General features: G+C 39.0%; 1 protein-coding gene across 3 annotated transcripts; it reads right to left on the bottom strand.

The window, feature by feature from the left end:
- ttk (zinc finger and BTB domain-containing protein ttk) lies at positions 1–27,490 on the bottom strand. Of its 3 annotated transcripts, XR_892129.1 has the most exons (5): positions 27,356–27,490; positions 15,809–16,179; positions 14,692–15,397; positions 7,757–11,083; positions 3,914–5,484 (listed from the first exon to the last, which is right to left on the bottom strand). XR_892129.1 is itself a non-coding variant. In XM_011303932.1 (4 exons), the coding sequence occupies exons 2-4, from the start codon at positions 16,025–16,027 to the stop codon at positions 2,620–2,622; spliced, it is 1,626 nt and encodes a 541-aa protein (XP_011302234.1). In that variant the 5' UTR covers positions 16,028–16,179; positions 27,356–27,490; the 3' UTR covers positions 1–2,619. The 3 variants fall into 3 exon arrangements, 2 of the variants coding, with proteins under 2 accessions (XP_011302234.1, XP_011302235.1); XM_011303932.1 differs by lacking the exons at positions 3,914–5,484; positions 7,757–11,083 and adding an exon at positions 1–3,320; XM_011303933.1 differs by having other exon boundaries at positions 3,914–11,083.
- Between the last annotated feature and the right edge of the window lie 73 nt (positions 27,491–27,563).

Genomic DNA, 27,563 nt, shown 5'->3' with positions numbered 1-27,563 from the left:
TTTAATTTGTTTAATTTTAATCATTTAATGAAGGAAGTGCTCGTAGATACAAGAAAAACTCTCGGTCGGGTAGACTATTGCAATGTATATCACAAAGAGTTACAAAGAAACTACAATTAGATAAAAACAAATAAGGATATTATCATTAATTTTTCATCATAATTCGCTTCGCCACCAGGCACCAAGGTAATAGGTACATAGGTACATAATATTATACATAGAACACTCATCGATCTCTATTACAATCCCCCAACTCTTTATCGTTACCATCAATGTGCAGTTTATAACATAAATCATATATTTAATTAAATCCCTCCATAAAGAATAATTTTAATATCAAACCTGGGACAATCTTTCGTGTTTCTCTATAATACAAAAGTAGATCCATCATGTTGTACGTAAAAATGATTTAATGTGTTACAATCAACAGACGAAGTGGTAAAGCAGAAAAAAAAAAGTCTAATTAACTCTCGAAGGGTTCATTCTCCGAAAGATATCTCGGAATCCACTGGAAACAGAAAAATATTCACTGGACCTTTTTTATAGGTCTCGAAATTACCCATAAAAAAGGTCGAATAATTTTTTTTCCGATTCCCATTTCTTCACGAGATAATTCCGGAAAATCCGACGAGCTCTACCACTTTCTCAAAAACTAAACCATCTCTTTTTATCTCTCTTACATGGTGACCAGGTGAACGAATTATATTCGATCATGCATAACCCACGAGTCGTCCCCTCAAACCAAAAGAAAAAAAAAACTACCTGTCCTTTTGAATAATAAAAAAAAATAATAAACGGTCGACAGACCATCTCCATGCCACTTAAATCCTAGAATCCTACATTACACCCCTATCAACGTTAAATAAAATATATTCATCATCGTACATAACTTCATTTACCGTGAAAATATGTGTCAATAGCCTTCCTACATCTGTGCATTATCCTACCTCCCTCCAATTACCCAACATTACAAATAAGAAATAAAGAAACTGCAGTAAATAATAAACTCAATGCTGTGATATCCACATAAATCTAGATACCCTAAAGCGAATAAATCTTGAATGTTTTTTTTCCATCTCTAAAATAAAAAGTAGATAAACAAAGGTGAAAGTTAATTCGTTGGTGAAGGATAAAATTATGAAAAAAATGTAACATTAATTTATCCTCGTTTTCGATCATCCACTGGATGACTCGTTAATTCTCTCGTCATAACCACAATAAAGATTCATATATATTTTCATTAAATCACTTTATCAGTTGTGAAAAAAAAACCGCGAGGGACATGTAACGTCGTTTATATATTTAATGTGTAAATCCTCTATCTTATTCCCTAAATAGTTGAAAAATTTGAAAAAAACTTTAATAACTGATATCAATTGAAAACTCGAGGAAGACTTCAATTTTACTTTTTTTTTAAAATTCAATATTCCCTCTGGAAGACGTGTGCACTTTAGAATTTCGATGTTAGTCCCTACCCTGTGCTATTAATAATAAAAAATATATATTTACGTTTAATTGCACGATGCAATGATTAATAAAGTCTGGACGAATTGTCATCGTATTACGTTTGAATAAATTTTAGTCAATCGAGAGAGTAGAAGATATGAATAACTAGTAATTGTTTACGCCCCACGAGTGATTAAATTCGTTATTTATATCTGTTAAATAAACTAGGATATATTCTCAATGAGATAGTGTGCGCCTAAGCTCTATAATACATTTTACTCCCCATGAAAAAAAAAGTAAACTGTACAGAATATAGAAAATACTGCTGGGCAGTACGAAACGTCTCTACGATCACTCGGTTATTTTTTTTTTTTCTCTCAGAATATTCCGGGTTAACCTCGTGCTAGTGACCGAATGATAAGTATAAAAGATTTATATTTCTGGTATTTAAATTCTTGTTTTGCATCTAGCAATAATAGCTAACGTCGATAAACGTTTCGCACCATTGGAATTTTATATTTATAACAGAAGGGGAAGACGTTTGGGGAAGGGTGGGTAATAATCTAGGAACCCTAACAATCTGGGACGGAAGAATGAAAAAAAAAAATGATAACTGAGATAATTGCGGAGGCAGTGGCAACCCCAGGGAGGTTCTACCCGATTCAAAAAATTCGATCTCAAAGCGTCACAGATTTTTTCCAAGTATTTGGATATTATCTCGAAAACCGATGAAAATAGCGCAATATTTGTACAACCTTTTTTATAAAGCAGATCGAGACCTGCAAAAAAGGTCGTACAAAGAATTTTTTATGTCCAACAGATCCCGAGATATTCATCAAGAACCACTGAAAAATGAAAGGATATCAGAACAACGAAGAAATTGACATTTCGTACTCTTCGGTTATTATCTCCTAATTCGAAGGAGATACCGCAATTTTCATAAGAACTTTTTTGTAGCTAATAAAAAGTCCTGTAAAAAAGGTTATTATAAAAATTGAGATATCTCTAACAGATTACAAGATCTCCGCGCAAAAGCAACTGGAAAAATCCAGAATTTAAAAAATAAGTCTATGATTAAACCCTAATACCTTCAGTCCCCTGTGACACCTCGATCTCGCCACCCTAGAACCCCTCCCCCCAATTAACTACCTATTCCCCTCTGACTTCCCTGATTCAGGGTGGTAGATAGAAGCCAAAAGGCATGACGCAGTCCTTGGGCATGAAGCAGTCATGAACTGTCTTCATGTGATTCTTCATTTTGTCAGGTCTTGAGAATTCCTTTCCACAAACGGGACAGGGAAAGACCTTTCTCTGGTGGCCCTCGTGGTAGAGGAAGGCGTGTCTCTGGAAGCTGTATTTATTCTTGAATGTCTTCTGGATATCGAGTTTGGCGCACTCTGTGCACTGGTAGACACCCTCAGATATTGATGCATATCTGAATAGATTTAATCCCCTGACGGACATCTCCGTCAGCTGTTCAGCGGGATCCTGAGACTGTGATGTTGCTCGTCGTCTCATTCGTCTCTTGGGTACTTGTCGACCCGTTGGGGCTGACATCGCACCCTCAGCTGGGGATTGAGGGGGATTTGTCCCAGTGGATGGTGTTGCCCTACCTGTTGCCGGTGATGACGAGGCACTGCGTTGTGATGTCGTTGTTGTCGTCGTCGTGGTCGAGGCTGGAGCTGTTGATGATGTTGCTGTTGTCGTTGGGGTTGACGATGGAGTTGACGTCGTTGGAGTCAGACTTGAGGGCTCCGAGGGCGTTGGAGTCGTTGGTGGACTCGCTCGTCCTGAACTCCCTGAGTCCCTTCCTGTGGTCTTCTCCTTCCACGTTTCTGACATGTCCGATTTATTCGATCCTGGTGACGCAAATTCTGTGGAAATAAAATTTTACGATTAATTTTTTAACGTACTCTCATGATTTATGAAGCAACAAAGTGGCGAAACGAAGGTATCTCCTGTATGGGGGGTTTTACGAGGAAGTGGTAGAAGAATTTTTTGTCGGGAATTTGATTATCGAGAAAAGTGATCTTATCAGTTTTCTCGGTATAACCACTCCTTAAAGAGATAATCCCGACTTTTCAAGACGTAGAGAATTCATGAGGTAGAAATGTGAAGTCGACAACGTCGATTAATTCGTCGGTTATCTCAACAACTATTGGTTTTAGAAGAAGAAGGTGAATGACCTTTTTTGTAGATAACTAAATTTAGAACAAAAAAGGTAAATAGAATTTTCTTCTAAATCCACACAGTCTTCAGATATTCCTCCGGTTACAGAAATAAATATATTTTTTTTTCGTTTTGATGTTCTTGCGTTTCACCACTTCATCACTGAAATAAATAGAAATAAGTGAATAAATTAGAGAAATAATAAATAGGTGATTGAAATACGTATACATATCATGCACTACTCTACTAAGCCTTAACCATAAAAAGGAAGGGTGTAAAAAAATAAACAACAACAAAATAAAATCAAAATTATATATAGCATTCTTTAATAACTGCGCGACAACGTTTTATAGAATATTTATTTCCTCATTCATATATTCTCTGTGCATCCACTCTCAAAAAACCTTGGGATAAAACGCCTTACTACTGCGTTAAACCATAATAAACGTGCACGATATAAAACAACAGAAAATAGCACGTCGACCTACTACGAATCGAATTAAAATAATAAAAGAAAAAAAAACGATAATGAAACATCGACTGAGGATCTCCAAGAGTCTCCGAGTTCTTTGAGGGCTCGGAATATCCCTTCGAAGATCCTCCCACTCATAATTAACATTAAAAAAAAAATAAACATTGCAACGAGCAACAGATCGTCCCAATCGATGATTGAACGAGACGACGCAATTACTCATTGCCATAAATTTTACAGATTAAACTACGAAAAAATTGTTACTGAAGCCTCGAGAACATGATTGAGTCGACAATTTATTGAATTTGTACTGGCCCATTATAAAAAATTTATGATTTTCACATTTGTACTGTATTTTTTCATGGCCACAGTCTAGTTAATAATTACTTAAAATATATTCCCCCCCTCCCCACCCTTCCCACCCTTTCCACAATGTTAATTTCTGTCCTCAAGTATTCGATAAACATATTTTTAACCTAACAAAATTCATAAATCAACAATGATGTAACATGCAAGATATTCTGAATTCAATTTGACAGGGGATTTTTTGTTATTATATCTGGCTGCACAGCCAGTACTACACACCTAAACCTAGAGGATGAAATAAAAAATAAAGATGAATGCCTTTTAAAATAGCAACAACGCCGTACAATCTATCCTAATTTACTATAAATGAGAAAAAAAAGAAACTAAATAAACATAATTTTTGGCTAAGAGCAACGGTGCGCTTCGTAGCGATGGGGTGGATTGAGGATTTCAGTCAGAGTTAAATGACGGGCAAAACAAAAAAAAAAAGACACACTAATGGATTCATTAATGAAAGGGAAAACGTTTCAAGTCAATTCAGACGAGAAATGAAGAGAATTCAAATTTTGGTTCATTTAAATACCGATTAATCTCAGAAACCATCGATTCAACGTAAAAATGCCAAAAGACATTTTTCATAGTAAATTGAATTAACTACAAAAAATGTTTCTGAGGTTTTGCGTTCAAGTCGATCGTTGTCGAGATAAATCGATTATTGAGGTAAAGTGTTTATCCCGTTGGAAATCCGTTTTGCCCCCTCATTGAATCATGAAAAAAGGAAATTATTGTGACGTAGATTGAGCCCTTATTGAGACGAGACGAGACGTACGTTAACATTGAGCTGTATCTCGTCATCGTCTCGGTCTCAAGATGAGTGTCTATTTTACCAACAAAATAATCTACGACACGAAGTGAAACTGTACACAAAACATTGCCTTTAATGCGTTATTTTTGGTGGTGAATTACCTTTGATTAATTATTCAGTGCTATTAGTCGTTGCTATTCCGTCGATTTAAAACAGTTGTTAGTCTTCCAATCTCATTGGCATAATCATTCGGCTGTGGCGTATTAATCTCTACCCATTATCGTAACTACAATGCAAGATTTGATATCCAAGAAAATGAATTTTCACCATCGACAAATGATTTATGGGAAAAAGTACAAATGCCGAACGGATCAAGTGACCAATTGTTAAAAATCGAAAAAATAAAAAGTTACTTCGATAAACAACACCACAATCTGTTTTCACAATAGACTTTATCAATTTTTTTTTTTCTCCATTTTGTAATTATTTATAAACTATTGAACACCGTTCTTTTTTTCATTTATTATCGAATAATTATAATCAAACAATCAGTGCATATAAAATATACTAATTCTACCCAGCGTCAGAAAAGACATCTCATTAGCTAAAAAAGTTCACCTATAAAATGTTTTTTTTACTCCATGTATATTCTCCTCGTATTTTGTTTCTCATTGTTTTTTTTTTTGTTAAATTCTTCATTAATTAAACGTCAAGGTCTCACTTATTTGGCACTAGCGGCGTCAGAGCGCCTATTTTTTTTGTTGTCACTCAGCACGAGTGTTATTCCCACGATAACAATTTATTAAAAAATTTTTTTTCCCGTAATTTTAGTTTTTTTTTTGTCCACGTTTTCTTTCATTTTAAAAAGGCACCAAACTGGGGATTACAGCTAAGCTATTTGGATCCCACTGAAGTATAGAATTTTTCTCATTAATTTTCATTCACATTTGTCTCTCGCAACAGTTTTTCTCCATATAAAATTAAAAGGTCAAACCCCAAAAATTCGTTTTTCTGACGCATAATTTTAATATATATTTTTTTTTTAGATTTTTTGCTTTATCTTTTCAAACTGCAACGACGTTAATAGGTTTTTTTTTTAATTTACCAACTAGCGCTAAAATATATTCGATATAACTTTTGTTTATATATAATATATAATAGTAATAATAATCGCGATAAAGAATGATAAGAATAATAATGTATTGTATTAACGCGTACGCAGTAGGTGTCAACCCGTGTGTTATTGGTGTAATTTTCATTTTCATTTTAAAATTTCTCTCATTCTCTCGTGTTTGTTTCATTGCGGTATTATCTGCCTCTCGTTATCTTAGATGCGATAATAAACTATGTTTTCATCTGTTTCATTAATATATATGTATATTTGATTTATATAATATATATTAGTTCTATCTGATAGTACAGTCTGCTTTTTAAGCCTCGTAATTTGTCTCATTTTTCATTAAATCTTTTACGTCTCTCAATTTTTAAACGTATTTGATTAAAACTCCCGTCAACGACCGAATGAGCCTTATTTGATTTATTGACTATATTTTCCATTTTTCAAGGGAAAAATCTTTATTATCGAATCGATTGGCACGAATTTTTCTTCAACGTTTATTGTTCAATTTTGTATCTAGAGTCGAATCTAAACTAGAAAATTTGTATAAACTTTTAATGTTTGATTCCCCCGGTTATTTGGCGAGGTGACAGGTTCTGATTATCAACGGTCCGTTCTCAATCTAGCGGGGGTGGAACGAGGGATCATTCTTTGAATTTATTTTCCATTTTCAGATGAAAAAAGATGATTTTTTTCTTGTAAAATTCCAAAAAAAAATACACACTCACGCCCGTTTCACCCCAAGACATAAACACCCCGAAAAACCCTTGTGTGCCCTTCCCCGCCGTCTAAAAATTGAGTTAGTCTTAGCCTCTCAGTGATTATCAAAGTGTCTGCGTCTACTTTCTTTCGCTATCTCCAACGAAAACCGGTTATCAGTATTAAAGACTAAGCTGTCTATCCGCTGCCACACGTTTCTGTATAAATGGTGTACACAATACGTAATATTCATAAAGTAGTTGCCTATTAAATGATGCGGTGCAACCTTGCAGTTAGGTGATTCAACAGCTGATTCGATAAATCACCATCGAACCAGTAAAATCAAATAAATCGAATTCAACGTATCCCAATGTTTACCAACACGCCCTAAACACCGCCTTCCCTCGAAATCCCTCGATTATAAAAGAAAACATGAAAAGACCACTCCCATAGAAAATTTAATAACCCACAGAAAAAATTATCTGACATTTTCACGTGAGATGAATAATTTCCGAGATAAATCGATAATTATAAAAAATGTTAAACGCCACTCATTTCAATTAACCACCTCGAGTTTGATATTTTAATTATCAAATTATCTCGACACCTATTGATTTTACGAGAAAATATCAAAAGATCGTTTTCGTCGGGAATTTAATGATCCAAAAAAAAGTTCTCTTCCATTTTCACTTGAATTCTACAGTTTTCGAGATAAATTCGAAGAATGTTGAATTCGATTTACCTTAATTAACCATTTCGTTACTGAAACTGCGACATCTGGGTGAACGGACCGCATGCCCCACCAGAATCAAAAATTCTCATCCTAATCTACTGTAAACCATCCTAAACCCATGGAGCCCCTGAACACACTAGTATCTCCTTTCGACTGATAAAATTTTCCATTTGGTCCGAACGGTTCTACCTTAACAATATTTCCGATATAATTGACCCCAATATTTGGCTCCCATTAAATCGATAAGACTCTTCGAAACGCCCATTCCCACTGTCGCGAAGGATTAAAACAAAATATAACAAATAAACTGGCACCTTTGTTGTTATCAAATAACCGAGATATATCAGTTAAAATGATTCTCTGAGCTCGGCATTCGGTCGAAACTCAAAGCCACGAGCCTACCCCTCTCCAAGTTACATTAACAATAATCAATAGCGTTAATAGATAATTTATCGGTATAATATAGCCTCTAGTCATTAAACATCTATGCCCAACTAGTGAAATGAAATTAAACTCAGAAGCAAAGCTATTGATGAGTTTTCAATAAATATCTCGAAATCTACGACGGATATCAAAATTTTCATTATAACGTTTCATGTAGAACTCTCCGAGAGCTGTAGATCGGGTTATGACGAAAATTTTGATATTGGGCTTGGATTCGGAGATATTCGAAAGAAACTGGCTTGGCAACTGAATTTTTAGTTATTCTTCATCGATCGCCTTCAATCCCTCATTCGCAAAAACCACGTGGCAAAACAGAAATATTAAATCCCAGGGTTTTGCTCGCGTCCTTTCACCCTTGCGATATGTAGAATTAATAATGACGAGGTGAAGAGACATGTAATAGTGCAAAATATAGTAATCTACGATCGTATAGTGCTGTTTTGTTTGTAACTATATTGCCTAAACACCATCGCCGTACCGCAGCCTCGGCCATAAATCATCGATAAAGTTACTCAAATCTTCGCGTATCAAATGCGAAAAAAAAATGGGACGTCAAAATTTTGAATCTATTTTTTTGTCTGCTCTAAATATTATCCAATAAACTACACAACGAATAAAGAAATTGCACATCATAAGGCAATCAACGCGTATAACTCTCGAGATATTATCATCTACTTTGGCAACTCTTGGTTTACCCATCGGGCAAAACTCCGATTTATTACATTTTTTCATCTTATGTACAATTTAAAAATCCCCCAACACTCGTTAATCATTTTGGCTTGAGTTAACAGATACCTGCCGCTGGTTTTCACCCGATATCTCAAAAACTGACAGTTATATCAGGATATTCATCAGGACCTTTTTTGTAGATCAGATTGAGATCCTCAAAAAAGGTCCTGTGAAGACCTTTTTAGATTCAACCGATTTCGAGATACAGGGCAAAAACCAAACTGTCAAAATTCAACTGAGCGTTATACCGATTTGTTTCGTCTCAATGATTCCCTGTCAATCATGGCAACTACTGATTTGTCATTATTTCTTAACGTATACCTGTTAAAAGTGTTCGATTAATGGTCGGGCTGCAGAGGCTCGGTAAACGGCGGTTAAGTTATTACTAAAGTGCCTTCAGTCTATCCAATGTCAGTACTATCTTGTATTTGGTGTCGTTTTAAAAATCGTCCCCCACTGCAGTCTTAAATTAATTGCATATCCCGTGTTGAATTTTGTCCATCTATAAACATTGTTGATGAATAAATGTACGATAATGACCGTTAAATCATTCAAAACGATGACGATTCTATGTAAAACTGTTTAAAACATCTCAACTAAATAATCTACGATATAACAGTGATATCCTCGACAATCAGGCTCAACAAAATGGCGAACGGTACATATATTGCATCTGCTCAGTCTACGTGATAGTTAACTCATACCTCCCCCTCCTCGAACAACAATTGTAAAGTCCCCGTTAATTTTGAAAACATTAATTATCCCATTTCGCCTGTGCAGTGTTTGATTATCGATAAATGTATCTCGTTCCCTCAATATTTGTAAATAAATCTGGCATTTGGATTCGCTCATTAAACGCTATGATCATTTTGTCTTTATATTAAAATTCTCTAAAAATTTGTCACGACAACCGGTGAAATCGTAACTCCACCGATTTCATATAAATTTTCTCCACCAAGTAATAACATTATCATCATTAATTAATCCTTCTTTTTGTATAAATTTTCCGCAACTCCCGGATACGCCGAAAGACTAGTGCGGTAAAGCTCGTTCATTACATTTAAAAAACTCCATTAACTTTATTTGTTTCATCGTTTGTTAATGCCCGTTGACTTATCCGAGTGCCCAATCCCCCCCTTCAGCGTTCCACGATATCCGATATTGACGACAAGATGAGAAAAAAAAAAACGCGTAGCCCCACGATCCGGAGATAGAGACGGAGAGGAAATCGATTCTCAATTAAATAATCCCCCTCACACGAGGATTTGTTCAATTTACCAAGACGAATGTCAAATCACGAGTCATCAATTGACTCCAGCGGGCAACAAAAAAAAAAAACTAGTCGGACTTAATTTCTCCACTAAAAATTCCACATGGAAGATTTTCCCGAGACAATTCTGAGGGCAAACCAAGTCCACACCGTAAAAAATCATAAAAACTTTGCGTTGTTTAAATTCTTACAACGAGAATAAAAATAGGAAAAAAAAAATCAAAGAAAAAGGAAAACGAAAGAAATAACCAACTCCCCCTCTCTATCCACTTGGAGGTGTTGAAAGCTACCTAACTACCTATTCTACACCGACTGTTAAAAATCCCATTGACAGATTGTTTAAAAATAATCTGCCTACCGCTGTTGTCCCATACTGGAGCTACCAAGACTCATGTGTGGCTTCAAACTGTGTATTATTTTAACGTGCGCCACCATATTATCCTTGCGTGTAAATTCCTTGAAGCAAACTGGACAAGGATAGTACTTGACGTTTGGCTTGTGTGATGTAACATAATGACGGCAAAAATTACTAATATGCGTGTACGTACGGTGGCACACGGTACATCTGTAAACATCACCCTCTTTAACGCAAAAATCACGTACTGAGCCCTCAGTTCTTTCGCTCTCAACTTTAAATGTACCCTCAAAGTCACTCTGACTTATCTCAGATTCACCAGTAACGAGATTAAATATGGCACTGCTGAGTTGTTCCTTTGTTGGTTTTTGTTCAGACTCATTGTCAGAATTGTGATTATCCTCGTGTGATGATGTTCCTTTGGTGTTACCAGATTGTAGATTTGTTGCACTGTATTCGTTACGGAAGCAACGCTCAAAGTTAATGCGTATGTGAGCTGGTGAATTGGCACCACTTGTTGATGATGATTCCTCCGCGTCTGTAAAATTATTAACACCTCTCGTATCACTCGTATTGATTCGACTATTAATTTTAATTACTGTTATTCGACCCATGGAAAATATGCGAATGGAGGATTTCAATATCAGAATTCAAAAGGGGTCAAGTGCTAAAGATTATTCCGCGTTTTTTATCAATATCTCGGAATCTCAGGGAGATAGCGTTATTTTATGTGATATTCATTTTTTAGAGACAACTCAGAGCTTCAAAAAAGGTTCTCAAAAAAATTTCACTATCCCTCTTAGATTTCCGGGAATCGGAGGAATATCGAAAATTTAACCATCGGGCAAATGTTAATCTCAACCAATTGGCTATTAAGATTATTTATTACGTAAGATTCATTGCAGCTTATCAGGATGAATCCTTGAACTCAGGAAAACTGCACAAATATCGTTTCCACGTGGATTTTAATTATAGATAGTAGAAACGAAGTGGTAAAGAGAGATAAGGGAAATTTTTCAGGTTGTTAAATATCGATTGATCTCGGAAACTGTTGATTTTAGGAGGAAATATCAGAAGATCTTTTTTATCGGAAATTTTATCAGCTGGTAAAAAGTCCTTTAGCATTTCCATCGTAAATCGATAGCTTTTGAGATAAATCGATAATTGAAGGACTGGTTAGATTCGACTTATTCACTCTATCATTTCGCTGTTTATATAATCTATATTATGTAGTGTATTCTTCATATATTTTCTCAGATATGCGTTGCATTCATTTAAGAGTAGAATAGATTAGTCTTTCGTCGATTTTTAGGTCAATAGCAGAAAAACGTAATTGCCAAAAATTAAATTCAAATATAAGTCTCGAAGATTTCGATATTTTTTGTGAATTTCAATTTGACACTTACGCCGCTCTGTTATCAAGCCAACGTCAACTCCATTCTACATTAATTTCCATGGGGCCGGTATTACTAAATACCGATAATACTTAATTAAATTATTTCGTATATTGTGGGGGGAAGCAAGAGGAAGGGTAGAGCCAGCAAAATAACTAGTGACCGTTGGAAAAAAAAAACTTCTCGACCGTTTCGTATAACTGATTTTAGTTTTGATTTTGAGACACTTGTACTTCAGTAGGGGTTTTCATTACCCAGGCGTATGCGGTGTGTGTACACTTTTCATTTTGTGGAGGCGAAATACTTTTTATCGAAATTTCACACGCATCGACACTCGCGAATACGCGAATTCTCTCTCTCTCTCTTTTTTTTTTTTAAATCATTCTCAGGGTTTTGAGTCGTATACACATACCTCATCTGCCTTTACTTGAGTTTCTGCTCAATTCGGTTAACGGTTTTATCGGTTCCTCCTTCTCTCCGATTTAAAAAAAAAAATAACTAATTAACTTCTGCGTTCGATTGTTCATTGGAATATAAAATTTATTTAGCAAACGGCTGGCCTTCCCTAACCCCTCGCTTCCCCGCGCAATTGGTTTTAATCGAACAAAAGTTGATTTCAATTCTCAACTCACCTGCGGCAAAGGACAAAAATAAATTCACGTTTTTTTTTTTTTCACTACATGAACGCATTTCTTCGTGCTCTATCACTCATTGAATTTTTAGAATAAATTCTATCCAATATAAAAAAATAAACAGAAATAAAAAAAAAATTGTTTCATTGATAACTTTTTTCCCTTGGCCTCTCGCTCGTTATCTCTCTCTCGCATCTCCACGTTCGTAACAATTTCATGGTTTTATTAATATTAAACTGATTTAATATCCCCGTGTGCACAGCCACTCGATAATGCAAGAGAGAGAGAAGGCGGAAACGACGAAAACGACGAAAACGACAAAACACAGGAGGTAAAAAAAACGCCGTTCCTCGTTGCCTCCAGCGCTTTCAGTGAAGTAAAAATTTTTATATCTCTTTCAAATAAAAAGTATGATAAAGATATTGTTCAAATATTCCGTTTGCAGTCAGCGAAGTTTTTTTCCTATTTGTACCATCGCACTTTCATTTTTAACACTTTATCATTATATCTATCTATTTGTTTTTTTTTTTCAATTATTACAGTATTATCATGAACGAACGGATAATTTAACCAGCGTTGAGACAAAAAAAAAAAATTTTTTTTTTAAAAGCACCGCTAGCTGGCTCCACCCCCTCCTTTCACCAGTGGCCAATGGCAGCGAAGCGTTATTTTTTTGTGCAGGGAATGAGTAAAAAAATACTATAATCAATCATTGATATTTACCAAATTTTGAACGATCAAATAATAAATACTACAGGATTTTTTTTTTGTTTATTGATTAGGCTTGATTAATCTGATGGAGACTAATGGAATTATTTGAATTTTCATCCGTTACGCTGCGCATTGGCCGAGCTTTGACGTCACGTCGCATTGTTAAATAATCATTGTTGCATGGGTGATTTGTATTAATATTTTTCAGATACTGGGGTTATGAACTCGGGGGGTTAGATTTCAACGGTTTTTCTAAGGCATTCGGGGAGCTTTTCTCTATTTCATTTCTAACTCGACTAAACCGACGAGACGACGCTGTTATCCATGTTTACAATTATTTATATTGCTCAGAAACTTCACAGCTCGAGGAAGCAATTTTGTTAAAGCTATTATTTGTCAATTCAGTTTTGCTTTTGTCATATCTTATTTATCATTTATCGTTAAACACTTCACACTACATGCAGGGGATCCGCCCCGAACAGAACTTAGTGAACCGTTCACCAAAGTCGCGTGAACATCGATTTGAACATCTGAATCGTGTGATTGAGAAAAAATTTAATCATGCAGTTTCATTGTCACAACAAACACGGTAATTTTCCTGAAATAGAATTCAATCACTGAATGTCGGGTCTCCTCATGCAAAATTCATGGATATCCGAATACTTTGGCAATTTTATTTTTTTTTCTTTTTAATCCTGATCTAAATTTTCAGCTTGAACACCGAAACTTTCGATTGAGACCCTTCTACCCCCGGCTTTCGAAGATTTTTCACTGATTTCATTATTTGAACTTCTCAAGTTCTAATTCATCTTTTTCCGGAGGTTCCAAATTTTTTCCATCAATCATTTATAAACAATAAATTTTACCCTCCAAAATGGTGATAAATTTCACCGCCTTCAAGATATCTCAGACCACAGGAAATAGAATTGATTAATTTATGAAAAACAATTTTTAAAGAATTCTTCCAAGGCTAAAATTCATTCTCCAAAACAGAGACTTAAAAAACTTTCATCTTCTACCCCACACCAACCAGTAAAAGCTCCTTGAATATCCTTCAAAGAACCTTTCCATCTAAATCACCAAAATCAATAACCAAAACTCCTCAACTCCCCCAAGTCCATGTTAATCCAAAAAAAAACATGTTAATAACTACTCTCAAGTAACTGATTAGAAAGATTAAAGACAGAAACAAAGCAGAGCCCTGTCCCCGGATAACGCGTCGGTCTCGTCATGTCCGAGCCCCAGCCCCCAAAGAGAGCCCTGACCCCGAGAATAGAAAAGAAAGAGAGAAAAGTGAATGGGAAAATGAAAAATATACATATATCCAATTGCTTATGTAATTCGCCTCCCCTCGATTAGTGTTAAAGGGCATCTAAAAATACCAAATAATCAATAAAATGATGACTTACCCTGCGCTGAGGTACTTGGCGTTGGTTCCGGCTCCCTTTTGATTCTCGGTGTAACAGGCTCCGGTGTATCACGCTCTCCATTCTCCATGGGTTCACCCTCCTTTCCCCTTATCGGTCCTGGTGTTGAATTGGCAGAATGACTGCCACTATTGGCATTACCATTGCCACTAGTATTAGCACCAGTGCTTGTTTCACTTTGAAAATCAATGCCCATCTTCATCTCCATCATCTCCGGTGATCCCTGTACAAGATCAGACGAGCACGTTTGCAAATCATCCCTCGATCCCTCACCAATTGGTGTATCAGATGAACCACTCAATTTTCGTGGTCTACCCCGTTTTCTCTTTGGAGCTGTCAATGCCGATCCCAACAACGGATGACTCGACATATGATGGAACCTCTTGTGTGATACATTATGAGGCCCAATTTGGTTTATTCTATGTAAGTTTGGTGGCGGTGGAGGTACTGTGTTCTGATTGCCAAGTAGCGAGGATGTTATACTCGGTAAATCACATTTGTCCTCGTTAACTTCGGTCAGGCCTTTTATCCTGAGGGACTCGGCAACCCTCAGAAATGCGGTGAGACGCTCCTGATCAACTGACACTTCACCGCGGTACATAAAGTCCAAGAGGCTACGCATGTCAACGTAGGGAACGTCCTTTAGGATAACTATTGGATGTTTATCTGGGTGACCAACGAATAGGGCCTGCAAAATCAATTATCAATCGACTTATTAACACTTTGAAAATTCAACCTATTTATGTTAGAGAGCAAGTTTCTAAATTCAAGAAAAAGTTTTCTCTAATCTAGATACTTTTTGTATAACGCCAAGACTCTTTTACTCTGTTTAGACTGTGGATAGTAGACATTAAACGGGTCAATGAGTACTTGAGTGCTTTGACACCGATTGCCCTCAACTTGTAATTCAACAATAAATTATAATCAAGGGCCTCAAAAGGCTGAAGGGACAGTAATAGTCATCTGCTAACTGTACGATTCGATTTGACAGTGAAATTTCAATGGTAAAATTCTCACTTTCTGGTAAAACAGCCGCTGATGACTACCTCCATCGGCTATTCAACCTTTTACATTGCTCATGTTAAAAACAAATGATTACCTGAAAGTATGGACTGCACGCCGACAGGACCATCTTATGCGCTTTAAGTAACTGTCCCTCGACAGCCAGTGTGACATCAACAAAGGCCTCATCATGCAGCAGCTGATCGAATACAGAAAGTAAATTGCTCTGATGGTTGTTCCAACGGAGACAAAACCTCTGCGACGCCATCGCTTCGCTTCTCAGATCCGCCAGGTTACCGTTAATGTCCGCTAACATGAGACCTCTAATCTTTTGCGCAATTGCCGTTGCTTACGCCCTTCCGCGCTAACCACGGCCTGTGCACACTATTCCTAATGTATCTTATGCTCAAGACTGTCCACACCAGTATCTTCATCGGCCGAGGCTATCACGTTCCCTCACCAAGTCACCTGTAAACAAATGAAAAATATGTTATTGCAAAGCCCTTGGTCCATCCAAATTTTCATAAAAGAAAAAATAATTAATATAAACGAAAATAAAATGTAAAATATCTTAAATTTAATTTATAAAAGAAAATTTTCTATAAGAACTTCCCCAAAAACATGAAATCCTTCACTACAACGTCAGCATAAGTGAGTAATTCTTGAATCTTTATCATTTCGCTCGAGTTTAGCTGTGGGCGCCCTGCAAGGCGCGTTATACTCTTCAGGTACGTAAAAATAATAGCCTGAGTTGTTGCGGGGAAAATAATGATGAATACATGTTGAAAAAAAAAGCGTGGGTGTACGACCCTGATACCGAGGTGTAGGCTGAATAGACCGCGGATTCTTTCCTTTTACGCTTGCTCGCCCTCTCGTTTCACCAGGAGATCATCATAATGGCTCCTACGTGCGACTATCTAACGCCTCTGACTACAGATGAGATACCCACCCGACACTATCGATCAGAATATTTTTTTACCGATTGCTTGGAAATCCCAGGGAAAAATAATGCCACGGGAAAAACTTCGCCGATGAATTAATCACGAAAGGAAATTGATGAAATCTCCGTTCGCTCATAGAATTCTCAGCGATAAAAAAATTATCTGCATTTCAAAATTAATCATTCAATAATCGACAATTAAATTATCATTTTTTCTTTCAATTGAAGAAAAATAAAAAAAATCGCTATGAATGATAAAATACCCGAGATCGTCGTCGGTGCAGATGAACGAAAATCGTGGAACCCTGAGGTCTCCGGAGGATTGGAGCACAGATTTTCATCTGGATACCATTGGAATCCTCGGAGTGGCTCCCCGATTTCCGTTCATCCGCTTGTTTACATTATTCCGTGTCACCGGTGAATAGTTTCCACAATCTGTACCCCCACCGCGACAATTCGCATCGAGATGAATCTCACTGCTGGGTATCCATACATATATGTATGGCATGGGCTCTCTCGAGGTGCGCCGAGCCTCGACCTTGAACGACCTCGTTAACCCACGGGAGGAAGCACGATCGGTTTCACGGTTAGCAAGGCCTCAACACCGGGCTTGAATATACCTATCTCACTCCAACAAACTGGATATCAATGGCTTGTCTTTCCGCAACTTATATCCTTCCTATATGTATTTCTCTCGCTCCTCTTTTTCATTCCCCACTCAATCCGCCATCATTACGCAATATTATTTCTCACTCTATGGAATTTCAGTGTTTAAACTCAGTGGGAATTTTTCAAATACACCCCAACTCTCACTCTCTACCAAAACTAATTAAAAATAATTACCCATCACTCAATTAACTCAATTTTTCTGCCCCCTCCCTCCACCCCTCCTTAACTCAATCATCCCCCGCTCGACCCACGTGTAATTGAAAATTAATCACGGTATTGCGGAATTTATGGATAACATTTCGCCGTGTTTTATCGACGCGAAAAATTAACAAGACTTTTGAAACAGAGAGCATTGATGCATTGTAATGACTGAATATCGAGAAAAACGTGTCATTTGTCACCATCCGGAATTGCGCGCTATTTTTTTTTTTTGTTTCAAGAACCCTTAGCTTGTTGTTCTCGCGGTTCCCAGATACGTCAACGCCCCAGAGTGAGACACACGAGATAAAAAAAAAAGTCCCGACATTCGTGTTTGTCGAGGTAAAGGAGAAAAAAAAAAAACTCAATTCATTTCATCACGTTGAAGTTTCATTATGTTCGAGTAAAACGGTACTTCCCCTCCCGGAATCGATACCTTTTTGATCCACCGAGGGGGTACTAATTTAGCGGTGCCGCCGGTTTTTGAAGTAGTTTATCCCCCTGGTGGGTCAGAACGGTATCGAGAGCTCAGGTTAACGGTGAATAAACCAAAACTTGAGCATTCCGTAAAATACTGTTTAAAATAAAATCCGGTATTAAAAAATTTGGAGAATTCAGTACCTCAACGAAAATCGATACAAAATTGTACCATATTACATGAAAATGGGGGAATAGAGTACCCTGAAAAATCTCGCATGACACAACATCAAAGGAATTGTTAGCCAATGGTTTTTCCATTGGTACGTGTCATTGAAGCGTTGTCTCCCTCGACAAAACAAGTCCCTCACCCACACCCTCGCGTAGGCAGTACCACACAACACAAACCACTCCAACACCGTAAAATAGACTCCCGGGCATGTTAACTCGGGTGAGTTATGCGAGAGGTGAAGAAGACAAACATATTGGAACGGGGCACCGAGTGACTTAACATCCATAAAGAGTTGGAGTGAGATAGAGTGTACGAGGCCCCAGTGGATTGAAGCAACAGAGTGGCACGAGGAGGCTCTCTCACGGCCACGCATTGCGTAATCGGTATTGCCCGCTAGGTTGGTGAGAAAGAGATACTACATAAACAGGGTACAACGAGTTGGACAAAGTGCCAACTAATGTACCGCTTGATATCCAAGTGAGAAACAAGACAAACCCCTCCTCGTGGCTACATTTTTATCTCACTCCAACTGTGGCTTCACCTTCGACTCCCGCTTCCGCACCGCAGCCCCGAGTGCCTAGACACAGCCCGAGGATATGTCATACGCATCTCCACGAAAAAAAAAAGAAAATAAAAATTATTCAAGAGAAATAAAATTGAATTGAATTCATGGCGTCACGTACACTTGTGCGTGCACGATGATACCCAGTTACGGTACGGGGCAAATAAATAAACATTGTGCAAGCCCATTTATTTTTTTTTTTTTTTTTTTTTTTCATTGTGAAACGAAGAAAAAGGGAGCTGGAGTGGTGGATGCCAATGGTCATCTGGGGCAACGTGTTTTGGATTTGAGAGTGATTTGCCGGCCAGAAGCTCCGAGGGAGCGATAAAAGTAACGAGGGAATTACGCATGCGCTATGGGTGTGTTGGCTAGGTGACGCCATGTTGAGAGTTAGTTTTGTCGGGTATTGTAACAACCGGCGAGACTTATTCAGGGGACCTTTTTTATTCCTTGTCGTTCTTTTTTTCGTTTCGGGGACTGTTGTTTTATTTGGGTTGAGGGGTGATGAATCATCCGACTGCTTCGGATTGAGAGGCTAACTCTCGAATGGTCTGGGAATGGGTTGAGGGTGGAGACGACACTCCGAGTGGGAATTTCATCTCTTTTTTTTTTTTTTGACTTCTATTCACACACCCTTGGAATGCGACTCTTCGATGAGGGGAAATGGGATTTTTTTTTTATGGCGAACGGGGTAGGGGTTGCTACATTCTGCGACCGAATTTCTGAGTATCGAGGTCGCAGCTCAAGGAAGCCAAGTCGATTGCCTCGTGATAGGGAGTGTAAAAAAACTTGACTAGTCCCTTCTAAAATCATTCTATGAACGTGTTTCATCGATATTTTAATGGTAAGATACGTCAATGGTGGAATGCACACAGGGGCGTCGATAAATCGTACTGTACGCAATCATCGATATCTCCCGGTCAAATAATACGATATGGATGAATCAGGGTTAATTTTCAAGCCTCGAAAAATAAGTAAAAATTCCACTCTGTCGATCTCGAGTTATCAATGATTAAAGCCAGTCCGTTAAATCCCACTCTCCCCTATTCATATTCTGACCAACAGTTATGTGGTAGAATGCTTCTGTTGGATTTTTTTTTTCATCGATTGTTGAATAGTTAAATTCTCCTGTTGATTTTATCGTTGATATTTCAATGGTAAAATGCTCACAGGGGCGTGGATTAAAACATACTGCGCCCTATCGTTGATATCTCTCGAGCGAATGATACGATTTGGATGAATCAGGGATCATTTTAAACCTCCAAAAACCCATGAAAATTCCACTCTCTCACTCCCGACTTATTGACGACTAAACCCAGTCCGTTTAACCCCACTCTCCCCTATTTATATTCTCGTCGATGGCTGAATGCATAACATTCTCATGTTGATTTTTTTTTCATTGATAGTTCAATGGTAAAATTCTGTTGGTGTTTTCATCGATAATTCAATGGTAGAATATACCTATTACCATAAATTTTATACCGAAAAAAAAAAAAAAAAAATAGTGAGACGAAAAAAAAAAAAACTCGAATCCAAGTGATATAAGCCCCATCTCGACTCCTCGACACGTTGAAACGGCCTCTCGGATATCTCTCCCTCTTGTCACCCCACCCCTCAACACGAAAAACTGGGGGGAGTGCCAGGATGTGCTTGGAACGATCAACGCGTCGCGTCGCCCAACCTCACCTCCCTCCTACCCCACCCCCCCTTCCTCCCTCTTCCACCTCCCTCCACCCCACCGCGCCCCTTGCTCGTTCTTCCTCGAACCCCGACAGTGTACACGTTCCTCGTACGTGTTTATACCTCTCTATCTCCTCTCCACACAGCTCTAAACCGTATGCAACTCCCTCGCCGACTGTTTCTTTTCATTATTTTTTTTTTATCCTCCTATTATTAACGCCTCTCTCTCACACAGCAGTTTTCCATTTTATTTGTCCCTCGGGGATGTACATCCTCATGAATATTCACGCACAGATGATTTTTCATTCCGTTAGGCTGGAGATATCGATGGATTGTGAAGAGGTAAGTGGTAAAGAGTCGAGTATAATACATAAACCAGGTAGTGAGTTAACGGAGGATTGCCGGCGCTGACTTGTGGCACATTTCAGCTGGTCGGACGGGGAGGTGGGGTGGGGTTGGGTTGGGGAGTATGGTGAAGGAGGGAAAAGAGGGAGGTAAATGGGGAGAGGGCATCGTTGGCTTAGCCGGAGGCGCACACACTGCGTGATGTGTCCTACATTTCACGAGCCTTCGTTTTAGAAGCCCGTGCATTCCTGACGATCGCATAACCCCGAGAAAATCCAGATAAACTGTAAAAACTGTGGGGACAGTAGAAAAAAGAGAGAGAGAGAGAGAGGGAGGGAGAGAGAGAGAAAGAGAGATACGGGAAAAAATGCCGCGAAAATAATTCAAATAATTTAGCATCAATTAGTGATGCAGCTGAAGTTGAGCGATAATTTCTTGAATAATTTTTCCACCGAGTTTATGATACTTTCGACCCTCCTGACCCCTCGGCAAACACGTCTGGGCTTGAAGCGCCTTCTTCCTCGTTTGGTGGGGGCAGTTTCGCAGTGTTTTAACACCGAAGGCTAAACTACAGAGGGAGTGAGTGAGATAGATTCAGGAGTTTAATACTTTGGTGGTACGAGGGGGGGAAAAAAAAAAAAAGGAGAGGGCTCTCACGCACACACGAGGGTATCTCGCACTCCCATTGGTTCCCTCAACCCTCTCTCGACCCTCTTTACCTCCCACCCCCTTGCTCCCTCCCCTCGTCTAACCCCCAAGTCCACCAGTATTTATTTCCCGTCTCGGTCTATCTCGCTTTTTCATCGGGGGTCCTCTCTCTTTACCCCGCACCACCGCAATTCCAGTCGACTCAGCCAGACTATACCTACTACCCTTCCTGCCTCCGTGCGCCATTTTTACCTCCCCAGCACTCTGGCAAGATACCGAGACAACGTTGCCGTTGTCGTTTCTTGAAAAACCTTAAACCCACTGGCGTCGGGGGGGAGAAACGATTTTTATTTCATCATTTTTTTATTCTTTTATTTCTGGTTCAACTTCCACCCGGTGGGAGGGGTTTTTTTTCTTTTTTTCCTTTCGGTAGATATTTGACTTGATATTCCGAGTGTTCGCGGGGGACGCGACGTGAATATTCCGGTAGTCGGGATTTATTGAGTGGACGAGGGGGAAAATATTTCGGTGACCTCAGTCGTATCACCGCCCCCTCGGAGGATTGTTGACGACCTTTTGGAGTTCCATTGGCGTCGGATTGACGGAATTTTAGATGAAATGGATGGACTTATGTTTTATTGAAGTTTTCGAGGTGTTTGTTTTATGGTTTTTTTCTTTTTTTTTATTTATTTTTTGCTTTCGCTTGAGCATACATTTGTTGCCGAGCTCATGCAAAATTCAACCTCACCCTCCGTCTTCCTCCGCGCACACTCTTTCACAACGATTATTGCCCTCGACCTCGACCCCACCAGTGGCGTAGGATTTGAGGAGGAAAAAATACACTATCCCCCTTTCTAATGACACAATCGTCATTTGGGAGGGAATGGATTTTCAATGGTGGGTAATTAAACTGTCGTTTAGGTTTTTAGATATTGCATGAGATGGGGATTGAGGGGATTGAGGGGTTTTGGGGAGTTTTGCTGATAGCGCGGTTTCACGAGGAATTCCAGGTGGAACTGGGGCGCGAAGCTTGACATCATTGTTTAACTCACACGCAGGCTATGGTATTTGCTCGATTCGTGGGATTTAATACCGGGATTTTGGTGCACTCGGGGAATTTCGTCACGAGGGGCTTGACATCAATCGACGAATTTTAAGAATTGAAAATCCAAGAATTTACTGATCATTTGAAAAATCAACGTTTCAATGAAATGGATAAAGATAAAAATGTGAAAGGATTAATTCTATGAGAGCATTTTAGATTATCGAATGGAAAAAAAATGATAAATTTAAATTTAAAACGGAATGGGCATTGTTATGTTGCCTTTAGTAATTTTAATCTGGTGAATTTTCACGATTCTAAAAGGCCCCGTGAATCATAACCATAAAGATAGGGGTACCGATAGTGATGCCATTGTGAAAGACAGATTTCTCCCCACGACATAATTATGCACAACCTCTGACTCACCGAGTCAACCACAATTTCGCCGAATCCCCCCAGTGCCACATCCCAACCACCGATTTCCAACAATGCAATCTAAAAAAACTAAGCCTGAAAGCCTCGAGGAAAAACATCGGGTTATTTGCCAGATCCCAGTGAATCATCACCAGGACGATTTTGTTCCCATTCTGCGTCGTTCTTGGATTCTTCGTAACAAAATTCCCACGAACGCAAGAATAATCCCGGGTGATTTTCCGGTTTATTTTTTTTTTCCCCGTTACTGGTCATTGCGTATTGGAATGAACGTGGGTGTCACTTAGCTATTTATTGAATGAAAAATGAGACGAGAATTGAAACGAATTCGACCTAAAACTCGAAATGAAAGGGGAAACTTTTATTTCTTTTCTTTTTTTTTTCAATCAAAGAAGAGCGGGGGGGTTGATTGAAATTGAGATTGAGAAAAAAAAAAGCTAATATCCCGTGTTAATTTCCTCGACCGCGAGGCATGAAGAGGAACGAATGAGAAAAACCTGAGGGATGAGCACCACTAGAATAGAGATGAGAAATAGAGTGAACCAGACAGGTGTATTCCCGGAAATGCCTCGAGTCAGCCAACCCTGGGATCGAAACGACTACGGGGTATAAGAAGGGTCGTGTTCTCTACCCAGGGGTAAAACCCATCAAACAGTCTGATGGGAATAAAAATCCACGTAGAGGTCTATCTCAGCAGGTGCACGGAAATTCTTCGCTTCGTGGGACACCCCCTCGATTTTTCCTTCTCGCTCTGACGCTCGACAATTATTCATAAAAATAATTATCAATAAGGAAACTTTTTTTTATGGTACCTCGAGAAGAAATAAAGTCACCACAACCGATTTATCCCGAGAACTATCGATCCGCGGTGAAAATGTGAAAGGACTTTTTTTGTCGGTGATTAAATTTCCGACGAAAGATGTCTCTTGACATTTTTCTCTGAGATCAATGATTTTCAGATAAATCAATATTGGACTGTTGATGGAATTTTCGAGTGATTTTATTTTGAATGTTCGTTGATGAAATTATTTCTATCGGAATTAGATGGAATAAAATCGTGAGAAATGGTTGCGTTTGGACGAAAAATTGTCGAGGCTTTTTTTTTTAATGGATTTTTTTATCGAGAGTTGGTCGATTATTGGATGGAGTATTCAGCCCCAGAGAAGGAGAGTCAGACGATTTTGGGCGGATGTATTTTCGTCCCGAAGCCTTCCTTCACCCGGGCCATCCCCTCTTTTATTTCTGTTATTACCGCCCCGTCACACGGATTTTACGTGAGGCCACGTGAATACTCGGCTAATAGTGGGTGCTGGGTAATCAACCCCTCGGTGATAAAATCGTCACGCTATTTTAAATCTCAACCCGCAGGAAACGCTGGGGAATTTGAATAAAAATACCGAGGGTTAGAGAGGTAATAATAACGAAGTGGAAGGGATTTGGTACGATGCACTTGTCGCTTTATCCGTCCGATCTAAACTAAATTTTGTGTTCAATTTCACGAGAATTTTTACGCTTTGAATTTCATTTTAAAAATCAAGAAATAATTTGGTTTTACTCTAATTCGCTCGTTTCACTGGAAATCAAAACAACATTTCAATTTCTACGAAAACAACCAAATAAAAAAACCGAGATAATATTAACCCCTTTAAATCCTCACTATCTCCGCGGTAAATCTCAGATTTCTACTTATCACTTCTATTTTAACTCGGAATGAAGTCTCCGAAAATAATTGTTTTCAAATTGCACGATTCCACTCAATAAATCCCTACTAACAGATTTCCTCCGAGATGACAAAAAATATGACCCCCGACCAACGGCCTGCAGTAAAGAATTCAAATTTCGCATTTTAAACCTCAAGAAAATGAAATCAGTGATGGCAGAGCAAAGGGTAAAAGTTTACCGTTTCCCCACTCGTGTTTTTGATAAATAACTGTAGATCTAAGATAGATACCGAGATTTTTTCAAGACCATTATTGTGCCTAAAATTGAGGCCGACAAAAAAGTCCTCACAGAAAAATCGCTACCACCTTCAGATTTCGAGATATATTTTTCAAAAACTTAAACACCAGTTAAATCGACTGACTCCCTTTCACGTTTAGGTTCTGAGTTGAGTTTTAAAAAATTGCCATTAAATTTCAGTCAAAATCCCGACAACTTTCCTGTGAATACCCTGTCCGCTCAAAAACAATATTTCATCATTTCGTAATTTGGTGGGAGTTGAATTGCGTGGGTAATCCGTTGAGGTTATGGATACGGTCGAGTGGGGCTGATAGGCCGAGGCGCGTAGGACCACGTGGCACGAGGTGCCCTGGTAGGAGGTGAACCCCCAAAACCCGACGATCTAATTAAATTCCTACTAAAATCCCCAATCAAGTTCCTAAGGGTAAAGAAAACCCATTGAAATCCACCAAAAAGTAATTCTTCCCAATCAAAACCCCTAATCAAAAAATAAAAAACCGAAAAAAAAAAAAAAAATAAACCTGTCCTAAATCCACCCTCACGTCCCCCACACCTCAAATCCATCCCCATAACCCCCGAAAATCCCCATAAACCCCCTACAACCCACAAAAATCCCGACGGATCCCACCCCGCGAAAAATTTCAGAGTCCCTCCCCACCCCAAAAAAAAATTCGAAATAATAAAATTACGCGACAAAAACAGTTTATAGCTGGCGCTCACCTGTTGGCTCCAGATAAATAAGCCACGGGGCACGGAATAGTCACAGGAGTAATAGTCACTCACTCCGTCACTAACACTCAAAAAAAAGGTAATAATAAAATAAGGAAAAAAAAAAGTGAAGTACGCCTTCGTTTCCTTGAAGTTGTTGCACGCAACCCGCGCGCTCCGGGGGAAAGAAACGTACTGAAGGGGAGCAAAGGAGTCACTCGGTGAATGGACAACGGGGGAGTCGAGGAGGTGAGTGGGGGGTGAATATGCGCGCGCGTTTTAACCAACACTGGCGCAACCTAGGGGGCGGGTGGGGCGAGAAAAACACGGGACAGACGGGGTGGAGGGAGGCTATCTGGAGGGAGGATGGACGGCGATCGTACTGAGCCTCGGGATTTTATGGAAGTCGAAAACCGAGTCAACCCGAGTGAGAACGAATACCAACACCCAACTTTTGCCGGACAGACAACCCCGGGTATTATATTTTAACACGGGGCGTTTGGGTGTTGGCGCCTATGGGTTACGTATCTCCGGGGGAAGAAATTTTTTTCCATTTTTCGAGTGTCACCCTTAATTTTCCAATAAATCATAGAATAATTCATTCCGATAAAAAAATATATATTGGTGACTAAAGTACCCTACATCTGAGAGTTTACGACGATTCTATATTTTCTAACTTTATCCTAAATACCAGCGTATGAAATTCCCCTAAATACCAAATTTTTTTAAATTGTACAATTTCTCTCAATTCTTAAAAATTGACAAGTCCCACATAAATTGAAAAATTGTCTAAAACCCCTAAAGGTCCTCCACCAACCTCAAAAAAATGCCTCAAACCTCAAAACTCAAAACCCAAAAAGAAAATTTCACAAAAATTTCCCTTTACATCAACAATTTCCCTTCACCCCTCAACCCACCTCCCCCCAACACATGTTATTGTTTATCCAGATTGTTTTGATCTGAGCTCACGTGCGCGTTAAAAACCGCGCAAAATTGTCTGACTGCGCCAGCGCCTTCTTTTACTACTCGAGACTTGCGGCAGCTCTAAAAATCCACCCAAGGGGTCGCGATGCGGGCGGGGTACCCCACCCACTGCAAAGCCCCTCTCCCTCCCCCCATTAAATAAAAAAAAAAAACCCTCTCTGCCCCCACCCCCTGCCCCCCTCGCAACACCGCAAAATACGGTTCTGCTCGGAAACATTAACATTCCTCCAGCCTTTTACGCTCTCATTCTCCCTTCAGGTTTTCACCTCCGAGAAAAAAAAAAGTGGAATTATTCTCCGGGTACTCTCGGTAGTAATATCGATTCCGTCGTTGCCGCCGGGGTAGCACCGCCCGATGGCAACGACCCTGCACGGCCCCCCGAGAACCCGCACCCGTGACATCAATACAATCTCCAACTCAACACCCAAAACTCCCCGTGCCAAAACCCCCAAATTTCCCCCTCGAAAAATCATTATCGCCATTCCAAAAATTCACCTCATCATTCACTGATCACAAAACCAATAAATAAATAAATAAATAAATAAATAAATAAATAAAAGCATTAGCCTAAAATTACATTCGACAACAATTCCTCGACTAAAACCTAAACGTTCGTAATCACCCTCACCAGAAATATCGCACACGAAAAGAGAAAAATAAAAAAAAAACACGGCACCAACCACCTCCCACCCCACCCCTCCCTGTCCGCCCAGCTCCACCCCACGATATATTCAAACAATCCCCGATAAATTCACTGTGTTATCGTGGAAAAAGAGGGCGCGTTGGGTTAAAATAAAGTGTTGTAAATCACTGATAACAAACACTTACCCTTTATCATTCTAAACACCAGGATGCCGTTGATGGTGTAGAAAAACCCAGTGGGGTTGAATCGAGAACAACAGTAACGCTCGACGGGGGAGACGGTGGGCGACTTGGCAGTGCGCCTAGGACGCCATGTCAGCAAGTCCTCCTACGGTTTCGTTATTATTCGTTAAACTCCGGTTAACATCGGATATACCGATGGGGATTGGCCCAT

The sequence above is a fragment of the Fopius arisanus genome, unplaced genomic scaffold (genome assembly GCF_000806365.1).
Source record: "Fopius arisanus strain USDA-PBARC FA_bdor unplaced genomic scaffold, ASM80636v1 scaffold00036, whole genome shotgun sequence".
NCBI classification, from domain to species: Eukaryota; Metazoa; Arthropoda; class Insecta; order Hymenoptera; family Braconidae; genus Fopius; species Fopius arisanus.
Note: the sequence above shows the minus strand (reverse complement) of the source record. Positions and strands in the feature narration are given on the sequence as shown.

What these genes read in the sequence shown, in the direction of transcription:
- ttk (XM_011303932.1), bottom strand. Translation starts at nt 16,027, where the DNA reads ATGTTAGCGGACATTAACGGTAACCTGGCGGATCTGAGAAGCGAAGCG. An exon ending in CGTGCAGTCCATACTTTCAG is followed by an intron (nt 15,398 to 15,808) that starts GTAATCATTTGT and finishes TTGATTTTGCAG; the next exon opens with GCCCTATTCGTTGGTCACCC. An exon ending in GCCAAGTACCTCAGCGCAGG is followed by an intron (nt 3,321 to 14,691) that starts GTAAGTCATCAT and finishes TTATTTCCACAG; the next exon opens with AATTTGCGTCACCAGGATCG.